The sequence below is a fragment of the Drosophila kikkawai genome, chromosome X (assembly GCF_030179895.1).
Source record: "Drosophila kikkawai strain 14028-0561.14 chromosome X, DkikHiC1v2, whole genome shotgun sequence".
In the NCBI taxonomy this organism is placed as follows: domain Eukaryota; kingdom Metazoa; phylum Arthropoda; class Insecta; order Diptera; family Drosophilidae; genus Drosophila; species Drosophila kikkawai.
This window is the reverse complement of record NC_091733.1, coordinates 29,344,478-29,359,340: the sequence shown is the minus strand read 5'-3', so window position 1 is coordinate 29,359,340 and position 14,863 is coordinate 29,344,478. Positions and strand designations below refer to the sequence as shown.

Below are 14,863 nucleotides of genomic sequence, written 5' to 3'. Positions count from 1 at the left end.
ATTAAATAAAATATTTTAAAAATATATTCATAGGTAAAACCCTTTTTTTTACAAAAATAAATTCTGTTTTAAAGAATTAACATAATAAAATTACATAGGCCCGTTTTTATGAAATATTAATTATAATAAAATATATAAGAAACATAAATATATAAAATAAGTATTTAAAAAATATTTTAAAAATATTTCCATACGTAAAACCCTTTCCACCCTATACAAAAAAATATTTAATGTACTTTTTTTAAATACTAATTATAATAAAATATTTAATGAACTTAAATATATTAAATAAATATTTAGAAAATATTTTAAAAATATTTAAGAAATATATTCATAGGTAAAACCGTTTTTATTTACAAAAATAAATTCTATTTCGAATAGTTAAACATTATAAAATTACATAGACCTGTTTTTATGAAACTTTATTCAAATAATAATTCTAAAAAATATATAATAAACATAAATATATAAAACAAATATTTAAAAATATTTTTAAAATATTAAAAAAATATTTTAAAAATATTTCCATACGTAAAACCCTTTCCACCCTTTACAAAAAAATGTTTAATGTACTTTTTTTTAAATACTAATTATAATAAAATATTTAATGAACTTAAATATACAAAATAAATATTTAAAAAATATTTTCATATGTAAAACCCTTTTCAAATTACCAATTGCAATACCCCGCAAGCCCTTCTAATGAAAATCCCACACCTAAAGCCTTTGATAGACCATTCCAAATGAATGGCTTAGCTGGGCAAATGGATAACTTTCACCCAGCTGCAGGGATAACTCCTTCCCCTCAGTATAACGTTCTTCTTTTTTTTTTTTTTTCCACAGACATCCGATAAGTCGTCTCAGCTTTAACAGGGATATATCTGCTATGGCAAAGTAGCTTGCCGCTGGCTTATGGATAAATTTGCTTTTTGTCGCTGTCGCTGAGCTGCGAGAATTCCGATTGCAATTTTAATTAGATGCCACACACACACACACACACTGTATATGTTGGCGACATAATGGAGGTGCAGATACACACATATCCTTGCACCAGAAACACGGAAACATCAATGCGAGGACAAAGCGCGATATAGTCGGAGAGAGAATTCAATTAAATGTTCATCAAAAACTACAAGAAAAAGTGTTGAGTGTGAGTGTGAGTATCCATGGATGGCGGGTCTACAGAACAAAGGATAAGGACAAGGACATTGGGAGAGGAGAAGGAGTAGAAGCAGGGCATCAGCAGGACCTTGATGATGACAATGGCAACGCCTGTGTAACTCTGTGGCTCACTGACTCCTTACAGGCAGAGGCGGCGTAAGAGGGTGAGTAATAATTAATATAAAATATATACTTTTTTATTTAAAATTTTTAAAAATAATTTATTTAAGTTTCAAATATTTAATTATTATTATAACATATTATTTAATTTAATTTTTTTATTATTTAATTAAAATTTTAACAAAATATTAAGAATTTAAAGTACATTTTACGTTTTAAATAAATTTCAACATTTTTAAAATACTTTTTTAATTTTTAATTAATTAATTTCAATTTAATATTTAATAATTAGTACAAGATATATTATTTTCTTTAATTTTTCATTATTAAATTAAAATCTTAACAAAATATTTAAAGGTAATCTATATAAAAATCAAGCATTTAAAGTTAAAGATTCTTTTTAAATATTAAATATTTATTAATTTATTTTTGTTTATTTTTAAATTAAAATGTTTACAAAATATTTAGTAAATATTTATTAAATATTTATTTATTAAATATTTAGTAAGTAAAAAAATCAAGATTTTAAAGTAAACGATTTTCTTTTAAATAAATTTCAAAGTTCCCCCCTGAAAGTATCTATGTATCTGCATCTATAACTACCACTGTATCTGTATCTGTATCTGTATCTGTGACTGTCTCTGTCTCTATGCCTGTGTGTGTGTGTGCCTGTGTGTGTGTAACTTGGCTGTAATCAGCAGCAGAAGCCAAAGAAGACGAAGAAGGTAAGGCAGAGCTGCTAGCAGGAAGAGCACAAAAGTTATAAAATCCCAGATAGATAGTAATTGCAACAGTTCTGCCTTTGTCTAGCACTGCTTCTTCCTCTCTCTCTCTCTTTCTCTATATATATATATAAATGTATATATATATATGTGTATGCTGCTGGTGAAAATAAGCAGGAAACTGGAAATTTCAAATGATACGGAAATAATGCGATATCATGAATCATTTTTATGAGAATCGAGACTTTGATTCTCAGGGGCCAGCGATTGGCAAGGGGTTTTGTACCCCCTTCCCTTATACCTATATATATACAGTAAGGGTATATATATCACATACATATATATACAGGGGGATATACTGCAGCAGCAGCTTGAGTTTGTGTCAACAAATTTGCATTGCATTGGGCGACCAACTGGCGGCGGCCACCACACAAATAATGTCAACAGCATTTCCACTCATCAATAAGTGAAATACATAAAATATATAGGAAAAAAAAAAAGGGAAAACTGAAAAGGAGAGAGGGGAAAGAGGGGAAAGAGGAACTGGAACTGGTAACAGCTTCCAGTAAAAATTCAGGGCGCATCGGGTTCCGTTCTGTTTCCATTTCCATCTTCAAGCTGAGGCCAGGAAAAGCTGAAAGCTGAAGGCTGGCATATTTATTTTCCCGCTTTTCCTTTACCACCCCCCCTCCCTACCGCCCTTTGCTGCTGTCGCATTCTTGATTTAGCAAATTGACTGCCATGAAAATGCGGAAAACTTGCGGAAAAGTTGCCAGCGCTTAAAGCGTACAGGAATGCGATTCCAAGTTCTTTGGGCCAGGTATTTCCTTGGCTCAAAAATTCCTAAAAAAAAAGCAACTAAAGCCAAGGCAAAGCCAGCAATTGGAATGCCAAGGTTAACATCAGAAAAATCTATATTTCAATCAAAAAGGTTTTACCTTTGACTTTTAGGTGACTTTTTTTTTTTGAGAACCTTTTGCTGATTTTATAATTGTTTTTTATGTTTGTTTATGTTTATTTGCATTTTTTGTATTTATTTTAGAAAGAGTTTTCTAAATTAAATATTTTTATAATTTTTTGTTTTATAATTTTTAAATTTATAATTTATAATTCATAATTTTACATATTTTATTGTGTTTTTTAGGCTTAAATCTATCTTTAAATATTTTTATTTGCCTTTTCTTATATCTTAACTTTTCTTTTGTTTATAAATTTTATCTGATTTCTTGCCACCCAAAATCTCAATTTAACGTGGCTGAAAATATAAACTTAAACTAAAAGAAAAGCCCAGGAAATTCCACGACATTTTGGTCCATAAAAAGTCGATGATAATTTTCTTCTTGACATTTTTCCCACCCCTCTGCTGCTGCCTGCCTCCGCCCATTGCCACCCAACTGCCGTGTCAAGTGTCAACTGTCTGACATTCGATGTGGCGCCCAGGTCTCGAAATGCTAATGAACTTGGGTAATAAGTCGCCAGTCGGTCACCTGGCCTCGTCCTCCTCCTACTGAGGTGTGAGTGTGAGGGTCCCGGCCACGTTTAACAATTTGCAGCTTTAATGTGGCACCAAAGTGTTAAGGTCCATGTGGCCCAGAGCAGGAGAGGGGGAGAGAGAGATGCCGGGGTAATGTATGTGCCGAGTACGTGTCGTGCCCAATGCCCAAGCCCAAGCCCAAGGAAATGGCCTCGCAAAAGGGGTTTGGCTGAACGGACACCCGCCGAGTTTAATTATGAGCCCGACCCGGGCTATTAAAACAACTCTCTGGCAATATCTAATGTGGGTAGCAGGAGGTGTACCCAAAAAAGGCATCACCACCCACCCATAAACCTACCCCAATATAGACGACCTTGCAACCGGCAGGGGGCGGTGGTGGTGGTGGGTTTGGGTTTTGCCCATTTCGATATCGACGAAAAATTGCCGGCCATTTGCCGTTCGAGGCAAAACTGACTTTAAAGTGTAATTTCTGTGGTTACATTTGCCAAACATAAATCTAATGGATATTAATACAAGTTTGGGGGCTCCCAGGATCCACCTACCTCGCCGTACGTGAGCCCGTATATTTTACGTGCCCCGGGTCCGGGTTTGGGTACACGGCTCTTCGAATCCCGAGTCCGTCTAGGATTTTCGGGGGCCCCCACTAGCGATTTCCGGCATTTGCAGAGCCTCATTTCTGGTTTATTATAATTCAACACGAATGTGTGCGTGAGGGTTTTCAGGGTTTGCAGGACGACACAGCAGGAGGGTTGTAAGGGTGGGAGGGGGAGGGGGAGGGGGGGTATGATGTAGTGGCCGTTTGGATCTGGTGGATCCACATTAGGTCTCGGTCTCGGGGCCACATCAAAATATTTCAATTTTGCAGTTCGCTTTTGCGGTGCTTTTGCCATTTCAATGTTGTTTTTCGCCCAGCGAAAAAGCAGTAACCCAAAGTGCACTGAGAGAAATATAAGGCATTTTTATATTAATTTATATATTTTAAAGGATTTTTGTTTATATATTTATTTTTATACATTTTTTTTAAAGACTTTCCTATATATTTCTTTTGTTTTTTACTTATTTATTATTTACATTAATTTTTAAAAGCTTTTATTTGAACTTTTTAATTGTTTCTCTTAAAAATAAAAACATTATAAAATTGGTATATTTTATTATTTATTTTAAAATGATTTTTTTAATATTGTTTTTATTTTAGAATACATTTTTTTTTGGTGTTTTACAAACTAATTATTTTAATTAATTTGTAAAATCATTTATATTTAATTTCTGTTTGTTTCTTGAAAAATAAAAATATTTTAAAATTAGTATAGGTCAATTTTTATTTTAGTTTTATTTTTTTTAATATTATTTTTATTATAAAATCTAGTTTTTTATTATTTTTCAATTGTTTATTATTTGAATTAATTTTAAAAGCATTTATATTTAGTTTCTGTTTGTTTCTTTTAAAAAGAAATATATTATAAAATTATAAATTATGAAATATAAATTATTATATTTTAAATTTAAATTTTTAATTTAATTTTTAATGATTCAAAACTTTTTTTTTGGATTTTAGTATATATTTTAATATAACTATATATATTTTTTTATGGAAAAGTTCTTTGTAGCCTCTTATAAACTTGCCAGAATTATTTTTTTTTTAGCTGTTTTCCGTAGTATTTTCTCAGTGTATTTTTTTCCAGGGTTTGGGGTGCCTTGACTGCCATAAAAAAAGCCCATATCCGGTTTGCCGTATGAGATTTAATGCGCTCCATGCTAAGCGCTGAGCTCTCATTTAAATTAGATCAGGTTCAAAAAGGCTGGTAAACAGGGAATTGAGAATGTAAAACACAGAAAATAAAATACAGAAAATAGCAGACTGAAAGTAGAAGATTGAAAATAAAAGACAGAAAATAGTAAAGCATAGAATATAGATAATAGAAAAGGGAAAAGCGAAGCCAAGCCAAAGTAGTGAGGGTGGAAAATGTCTTAATTGCCTCAGTTCCTGCCCTGACAACCCCACGAAGTTTGATTAAAAAGTTCGCACGTCACTCAATGAGGCTAATCAAACTGTGCGATTCCGCCGCTACAAAGCGAAAGTTTGTTTCAATCAATGCGGTCTATCTATATATATATAATATATATATATAGCTGCAAAAGTTGTAAACGAGCACATAAATAAGTTGAATTCAGCCCAGGGGCTACTCGAGAACTGTAACTGTAACGGAGACTGAAACTGAAACTGAAACTGAGGCCGCCAAAAACGTCAATGGAATATCAATTTTAAAAGGGGGAAATCCCCAGGCAGACGAGAATGCGGATACAGATAATAGACACGGACACACAGAGATATGCCAGAGAGATACAGATACAAGATACGAGATACAAGATACATTTACGAGATGCAGGACAGTGGCTCATCCGAGGGGCTGAGCCTCGTCTTGAATAAATAAGAAATCCAGAGCCAGAGCCCGTTGCATATGTGGACATGGAATGCATTCAGGTCTATGACAATAACTTGACGCTAAGCCCAATTCAAAACTGAAATTGAAATGCAAGCTGGTGGATGCGAAACAACATGGCAGAAGCCTCGCTCACACAAACGGAATTGTGGGCTTGGATTTTGGATTCCTGGTGGTGAGATTGATTCCTTTTTGGGGATTTTGTGGAGCAGCGAAGTGAGATGTAAGTTAGACAGTGCAGAGTTTTCCAAGTAAACAATAAGTAGAAACCCTAAAACTCCAAGAAAACTGTTTGAAAAATATTTTAAAAATTACCTAAAATATATTTTAGGTTCCTTGATCTTCAAGTTCTGAAAATATACCTTAAAACTTATATTTCTTTGCCACGTCTGAATGTCCTGCCCTGTCAGCCTTCCAATTTGAATGTAGCTGCCAGCACTGCCATTGTTATTTGCCTCTCATCTAATTCAATTATAGCCACGAATATTGGATCATAACTGCCCCCTGACACAACCTGCAACGCCAGCTTTTTGGCCTCGATTTTCCTTCGGAAAAGCAGCAGCGGAATCAAAGACTCTGCGAACAACAACAAATCTTTGTGTGGAAAAGAAAGAGCGACAGCTACACATAGACAACAACTAAAAAAAGGAGCCTGGCCCACAAATATAACCCAAAAAAAAAAGGAATATATATAAGAAAAGCAGAGGCAGACCAAGATGAAGCTGGAAAAATGCCGATAAACGGAAATACAAAACAAGAAACGTGCACAAATCTAATTTCCAAATAACACGCGCAGAGCCAAACACAAAAAAAAAAAACAAAAAATGAAAAACAACCGGGAAAGAGATGAAGGAAAACTGACGGGGAAAACTGAAATGTAGAAGACCAGAAAAAAAAACAAGAACAAGCCGAGCTAAGATTCAAATACCCTAGAAAAAGGATCGAAAAAGGATTTTCCTAAAGGATTTAAATTGGGAAATTAGAAAAAAACGGGGTAAGGTTTTTATTTTAAATAAGGTTTCATATTTTATTTACATTTTTACAGTTACAAGGGGTTTTAATCATACACGTACTACTAAATATATTTTTATATTTTTATATATTTGTTTTTATATATTTTTTCGATTAAAAATAAGGCTTTATAGTTAATTTACATATTTTATATATGTATTACAGAGTTTTTTATCGTAAATGTTGTATTATTATGCTTAAAAAAATATATTTTTATATTATTTATAAATATTTATATTATACTTTTAATCAAAAATAAGGCCTTATATTTTATTTAAGGGGTTATCCGGGTTTTGAAATTTCAAAAAATGCTTTTTTTTCAAACTTTTTTATATAATAGTACAAAGTGTCAGGAATGTTGTCCGAAAATTTCAAGTCGATCGAAGCAAACCTGTAGAAATGGGGGAAATTTGAAGCCCAGCGCGTCGTATGAGTCACAACTGGAAATTAAAACTTTAAACGCGTTTTTCTCAAAACCACTTTCTTGAAGTCGGTAGTCAAGATTTCTCGAAAACTACAGGACCGATCGACTTCAGATTTTCCACACTTCTTCTAGACATGTTTTTCTTGTCTCTGAACGAAGGATTTTTTATATCTTCAATTAGAACCGATTTTATAACCCAAAATATGGCCAAAATTGACGTAAAAAGTGACATTTTTCATCAAAAACGCTCCCAAAAATTCAATTTTTAATTTTTTAAAAAATCCTTCGTTCAAAGACAAGCCAGACACATAAGCTAACAGAAAAAGTTTGGTTTTTTGATTTCTGATCAAAATTGACGAAGAAATCCTGCCTACCGCAAGGACATAATTTTTTTTAGGGTTAAGTTCAACCCTTCCTCAACGGCTCATTTGTAAATATTTCTTGTTCAAAATTTTACAGAATTTAGTTCAAACCTTATGTATTAATGTAGAATAAATGAAATTTGCAAAATTGTCATAGGATCTTTAAAAAAAAATTCTGGAAAATGGGCCTTTTTTTGTGGTTCTAAACCCGGATAACCCCTTAAATTTGTTTTGAGGTATTTCTTACGTTATCGATATTAGAACTATATTCATAATTATTTATTACATTTTTTAAAGAAAGTTTAAAGAAACTATTTCCAAATATAATATTTCCAAAATAATAATAATATTTCCAGGGTACGAGACAACAACAAGACAAGGCGACGACGATGTTAAAATTGAAATGAAGACAGAACTGCTGAACTGCTGCTGGTGGCCAATGGAGGGAGCGAGAGGTGTGGAACAAAGTGAAACTTTTCAATATCCGCATCCGCTCATGAATAATAATTTATAATGGCCGTGCCTGCGCGTCATAAAAAAAAAAAGAAAACCAAACGAACGAACGGCAGCAGCGCCAGAAAAAACCCCAACATTTCGCCTTCGCCACTGGCAGTGCCACTTCTTCGACTCCCGAAGACAACTTCTTGGCCTTGTCAGGGCTGCCCAGGCGATTGATGTGGCTCAGCTGGGGATGCGAGTGTCTAAACCACCTGCCAGTTAGACCGCCTCCTCCTTCTCCCTCCCCTCTACCACCGAGGAACATAAAGCCACAAGCTGCTGGCCTAGGAAGCAGTGAAGGTAAGTGAAATATAAATATTACATTATTTAGATAGTTAAATATATATTTTTAAACATATATTTTATTTATTTTTGAAATATATTTAAATATATTTTTGTATATATATTTTACACATACTTTTTATATATTTAAAAAATTTTTATATTTAAGAAAAGTACTTTTTTAAATATTTTAAGAAAATATTTCTTATATTCTTTTTAAATATATTTTATTATAATAAAAATATGAAATATATTTTATTTATTTATATAAAAAATCTTAAATATACTTTATTTATTTATAAAAATATATATAAATTTATTTTAAAAATATATATAAATTTATTTTTAACATTAACAAAAAAAAAAAAAGAATAAAAGAAAGATTTCTTAAAAATATTTATAAAAGTCCTTATTTTAAATATATACAAATATTAAAAATATATAAGAAGTAGTTTTAAAAAATATATAAAAAGTACTTAAAACAAGAAAGAAAGCTAACTTTGGCCAGCCAAAGTTTGTATACCCAATTAAAAATATTAAAATATATTATAACTAAGCCAAAAATGCATTAATTTCGATTCGGAAAGCAGTTTTGTGTTAGTTTTTATTAATTTAAAAAAACTGCATACCAAATTTAAAATTTTAAGAAATCAAAATTTTTGGCCATTTTTGCTAATTTTAATGATGTAACCCCTTATCACATTTTGAAAAAATGGCTCAAAATTTGATTTCCTCCAAACATGGCTTAAACGATTCGTATTTTAATGCTGATCAAGAATATATATGGTTTATGGGGTCGGAAATGACTCCTTCACTTAGAAAAATATTATTTTGTAATATAAAATCGGATTTTTTATATTAAAAAATATCATAACTCTGCCAAAAATGCATTAATTTTAAATCGGAAAACTGTTCTGTGTTAGTTTTTATGATGTTAACAAATCTGCATACTTAGTTAGAAAAAAAAATTTTGGTCAATTTTTGAGAATTTTAATGATGTAACCCCTTATCAAATTTCTCAAAAATGGCTCAAAATTTGATTTCCTCCAAACATGGCTTAAACGATTCGTATTTTAGTGCTGATCAAGAATATATACGGTTTATGGGGTCGGAAATGACTCCTTCACTTGAAAAAATATTATTTTGTATTATAATATAAAATCTGATTTTTTATATTAAAAAACTTCTTGATTTTTTTAAAATTAAAAATATCATAACTTGGCCAAAAGAGCATTAATTTTAAATCGGAAAACTGTTCTGTGCAAGATTTTCTACAGTTAATAAATCTGCATACTTCATACTTTTTATCAAAATCAAAAATTTTAATGATGTAACCCCTTATCAAATTTATATAAAAAATATATTTTTTTAAATATTTAAAAGGCTTATTTATATTTAACTTTTTTAAGCTTGATCTTGAGACTTTTACGAAAACCTAAACGGGCATTTTATATTTTTTTATGTAGTATTTAGTTTGCTAGTGTTTTATTTATTTTACGCAGACATCACTGTACCTTGGCGTTGACAAATAAAAAATCGTCAACGAAAAGTGTAACTTTGGTTCAATGGCGAGTGGAGCAACATGTATGGGGTTGGCTGCTGCTCCTCGGCTGTTGCTCCGCTGATGAGTCTGTCACCTGCCACACCTTGAACCTCAAAGAAAAGAAAAAAAAGAGCAGCTGCTGCTGCTTACTGAAAGCGGAAAAAGTTGGTTTATACTGCGGTTTTCCCTGTCTCATTTTTTTTTTTGGTTTAACTTATGAATATGGCAGTAACTTTTGGCAGCAACTGTACTTAGTGGCCGTTTTAAGTTAATGAAAAACGATGCCTCACTTAGTTTTAATTAAAATGCACAGGAAATAGTACTTAATTTATATAATTATATTAGTTTAGGAAGGGTTTTTATATTAAATAAACAATTTTAATTTTAATTCTTGGGTTTGGGAGTTAAAATATAATTCAAATTTTATTTTAAATATTTATTTTCATTGAAAAATCTCTCAGAACTTGGAAATTTTCTCTACCTGTGTGTACCTCTTAGGCAAATGAAATGTGAAATGAATTTCTGGCAATTGTATATCTCTTTTTAAGAACTGCTCCTTACCTGTGCTGCCATTTCTGAAGATTTTCACGTAGCCATGATAATGATAAAACTTTGACTGGCTTTTTTACAAAATCACAGCTACAGCCACTCCCTCCGCACATCAAATTCTTATTAGCGCTCAATTTCAATTGATTCGGCGGAGAGAGAGAACGAAAAAAAAAAGAAACTTTTCCAATCAGCCCCAAACAATCCTTCTCGAAGGATGATGATGATGATGAGGAAGGGGAAGGGGAAAACTTCTCGAGCTCTTGCCGAGCGTTTTCTTGAAAACGCTCTCGCTCTCGCTCTTGCTTCCTCGCTAAAAACCCAATTAAACGCGTCATTAAATTATTTCGCAATTTGCATATATTTCGTATTTCAACTCAATAAAATTTCACACCTGAGTGGCCAACCCCACGCGTGCCACACCTGTGCAGAAACCAACCCCCCGCCCCGTGGGCTTCATTAACCCACGACAAGTTTGCTCTTTTCCGTATATACTTTTTCCCCCGCTTCCTTTTCGCCTGCGTGTGTTTCTTATTTTATTTTTATTTGTGTTCTTTATTTGCATTTAGCATTCTTCAATTTGTTGTTGATTTTGTTCTTCAACTTGTTTTCCCGGTTGTTTGCCTTCGGGGTTTATTTTTATTTCTCTGCATAAATATGTATTGTTATCGCATTTACCTTAAATAGTTTGCGGTTAAGTTTCCAGGGTCGCGGGAAGCTTAAAAAAAAATTAGAATAATAAAAACTTTGGCCCCTCGGAAACACTGCAAATTAAGAACAAGAAAGGAAGCCAAAAGTGCCTGAAATTCGATTCAGAAATCTGCTCCGAGTTAGTTTTTCTAACCTGAACTCAGGAGCTAGGAGTTTAGTGTCAATCGCAACTTGAAACTTGGCAACCTGAAACGTTACCCCATCAGTACCCAACCAACCATTCTACAGGTAACACAAACATCCAAGTCAAGTTCAGGTTTATATATATAAAAACCAGAAATATATTTATAGAACATAAACAAACAAAGACAAGATGCTGATTGTCCGCGGAACCTACGATGTGACGGAGCTGGTGGCTGGCTGCATTGGATCCTTGGGTCTCTACTTGGCCGGCATCAATGTGATGCCCCTGAAGTATGTACCCGATTTACCGGCCGCTCTATTTGTGCTTTCCACGGTCATTGTAATGCACCATGTGCGGATCATGAGATATCCGCCGATACAGAAGCTGTGGCGTTTACTCCTGGAACTTGTTTGCATATATATTGCCTCCCAGGTGCTGGTCGCCATCCTTTGGGAGCAGTTTCATGTGCTCTTAGATGTCATCCGGCGTACCATGATCAACACTACCCTGGGAGTAAGATGTCTGAAGTCTTATCCCAGACTGACAATGTTTTTGCACCAGGATCTCTGCTATTTCGCTCAATTGGGGCTTGCCGTGATGCTCACCTTCAAGATTCTGAGGCGCACCAGGGCTTTGCAATACATCCTGTCAGAGCAGCGTTTCTACAATTACTTTGGAAACAACCTGGCTACGGTTGAGGTTTTTAATGATCAGCGGAGATCCGCCAGTCGACGCAGACGTTAACCAGGGGCAATCAGCGCGGCGGCGGATCCATATATGTATACATATATACATATTCTATACTTTATATAACAATCTATAACAATCGATTAACGATAAAACCAATCAAAACTGTAAATGTGTCATCCCTCGATACGAAAAAGATCGGCAACAGCAAAACAATTATTAAATTAAAGTAGTTTCTAATATTTTTATTGATTGCGATAAGAATTGGGTTAAAGGGATAAGGGTTAAAGGGTTAAGCTTAGTAAAACTGCAGTTTTGCCTTAATACTTACCCAACATTTAAAAAAAATATTTAAAGTAATATTGCGGGAAAAAAAATGGGTGCGATTTAAAGTGATAATTTTTGGGGGAAATAAACATTTTTGAAAATTCATAACTCGCATGGAATTCAATTCGGAAAGCTGTTCTGTTAAAGATTTTCGAAATTTGAATTTTTCCTCAAAATGTTGACCTTTTTTTTAAATTTAATTACAGCAAACTGCCAGCAGTAGCTTCTCCGAGGGATCCACGCCAGCCGCCGGCTCCAGCCTGCTGCCAGCAGTAGCTTCTCCAAGGGATCCTTGCCAGACGCCGGCTCCAGCTGAGCAGGGATACGGCGGAGCAGGATTTCGGCGGCGGAGCAGGGATTCGGCGGCGGATCAGGGCTGCTGCAGGAGCAGGAGCAGGAGCAGGGCGGCGGCGGAGCAGGGCTGCTGCGGCGGCTGCGGCGGCGGCTATGGCTGCGGCGGCGACTACGGCTGCAGCGGCGACTACGGCTGCAACGGCGGCTACGGCTGCTGCGGTTGCTGCGGCGGAGCAGGGCTGCGGCGGAGCAGGGATTTCGGCGGAGCAGGGATTTTGGCGGCGGAGCAGGGCGGCTGCAGCAAAACAGGGATACGGCGGAGCAGGGATTTCGGCGGCGGAGCAGGGATTTCGGCGGCGGAGCAGGGCGGCTGCAGCAGAGCAGGGATACGGCGGAGCAGGGATTTCGGCGGCGGAGCAGGGCTGCTGGGATGACAGACCTCAACCCGATGGCAGTGGAGGAGGGTGATCGGATCTTGGCTCCGGGGTAGTTACAATTTAAATATGTAAATGTAATTGAAGGAACACACAAATATGAATCAATAAAAGAACGTGAAATCCATGTGAAAGGTTTGTTGAAGTCGGCATTTATTTGGGGGCCTTGGATAGTTTTTCTGAATTTTTTTCAGATTTTTTAGAATTTTTTAGAATTTTTTTAGAATTTAAAAATTGTTTTAAATATTTTAACTGCCAAATTTGAATTTGAATTTAACGACGATCAGTTTCAGTGTGCCCAGGTGCAGTTGTAAAATAACATCTAAATTTGGATTCAAAAGGTTTGAGTCTCCGCTTTCTTGCGCCGGCTCCAAAATGGTTTGAAACTTGGACTTTTTATAACAGTTTATACCAGTTTTCAGTTGCTTGCTGCTGATTTCTGTTCGCCTGTTACCCCAATTTGGGAAACGGGCAATTTGCATGGAAATTTTTGGAAATTTGGATGGGCTGCTGTAGGGATGTTGTTGTAAAGGGGTTGTTGTTGCCATCAAGTGGTTGTTGCCGGCAGAAAAAAGGTATAAATGCATAAAATGGAATATAACAGTTTATACCAATTATTATTTTTGCCCAAAAGTTTTTATAACAGTTTATACCAGTTTTCAGTTGCTTGCTGCTGGTTTCTGTTCGCCTGTTACCCCAGTTTGGGAAGCGGCCAAATTTTAGGAATTGCATCAGTGATGCTCATCTGCATCAGTGATGCTCATCTGGCTATATTTCAGTATTGGGTGTGCGAAAAATCGGGCTTTATATCAGTGATGCTCATGTGCATCAGTGATGCTCATCTGGCTATATATTGCAATATTGGGAGGCAATATATTGCAATATTAAGAGGCATCAGTGATGCTCATGTGCATCAGTGATGCTCATCTGGCTATATATTGCAATATTGGGAGGCAATATATTGCAATATTGGGAGGCATCAGTGATGCTCATGTGCATCAGTGATGCTCATCTGGCTATATATTGCAATATTGGGAGGCAATATATTGCAATATTGGGAGGCATCAGTGATGCTCATGTGCATCAGTGATGCTCATCTGGCTATATATTGCCTCCCAATATTGCAATATATAGCCAGATGAGCATCACTGATGCAAATGAGCATCACTGATGCCTCTTAATATTGCAATATATTGCCTCCCAATATTGCAATATATAGCCAGATGAGCATCACTGATGCACATGAGCATCACTGATGCCTCCCAATATTGCAATATATTGCCTCCCAATATCGCAATATATAGCCAGATGAGCATCACTGATGCACATGAGCATCACTGATGCCTCCCAATATTGCCATATATTGCCTCCCAATATCGCAATATATAGCCAGATGAGCATCACTGATGCACATGAGCATCACTGATATAAAGCCCGATTTTTCGCACACCCAATACTGAAATATAGCCAGATGAGCATCACTGATGCAGATGAGCATCACTGATGCAATTCCTAAAATTTGGCCGCTTCCCAAACTGGGGTAACAGGCGAACAGAAACCAGCAGCAAGCAACTGAAAACTGGTATAAACTGTTATAAAAACTTTTGGGCAAAAATAATAATTGGTATAAACTGTTATATTCCATTTTATGCATTTATACCTTTTTTCTGCCGGCAACAAC

At 34.9% G+C, this 14,863-nt stretch overlaps 3 protein-coding genes across 5 annotated transcripts in view; 2 read left to right on the top strand and 1 right to left on the bottom strand.

Annotated features, from left to right (window-relative positions):
* The window catches only part of LOC138929065 (uncharacterized), a 108,216-nt gene extending 94,947 nt beyond the window's left edge, over positions 1 to 13,269 (top strand). Inside the window, exons 7-8 of one of the 2 annotated variants that reach the window (XM_070287898.1) lie at positions 844 to 1,325; positions 1,844 to 2,118. The gene's annotated coding sequence lies outside the window, so the exon portion shown is untranslated. Of the gene's footprint in view, positions 1 to 843; positions 1,326 to 1,843; positions 2,119 to 12,660 lie in introns of those variants that run through there. The other variant, XM_070287899.1, reaches the window with a different exon arrangement.
* The window catches only part of LOC138929245 (uncharacterized), a 110,191-nt gene that overhangs the window by 35,553 nt on the left and 59,775 nt on the right, over positions 1 to 14,863 (bottom strand). The window lies entirely within an intron of this gene.
* LOC108076032 (uncharacterized) lies at positions 11,526 to 12,375 on the top strand. 2 transcript variants are annotated; one of them, XM_070287896.1, is made up of 2 exons: positions 11,526 to 11,544; positions 11,594 to 12,375. In XM_070287896.1, the coding sequence occupies exon 2, from the start codon at positions 11,630 to 11,632 to the stop codon at positions 12,182 to 12,184; it is 555 nt and encodes a 184-aa protein (XP_070143997.1). In that variant the 5' UTR covers positions 11,526 to 11,544; positions 11,594 to 11,629; the 3' UTR covers positions 12,185 to 12,375. The 2 variants fall into 2 exon arrangements, with proteins under 2 accessions (XP_070143997.1, XP_070143998.1); XM_070287897.1 differs by having other exon boundaries at positions 11,530 to 11,544; positions 11,608 to 12,375.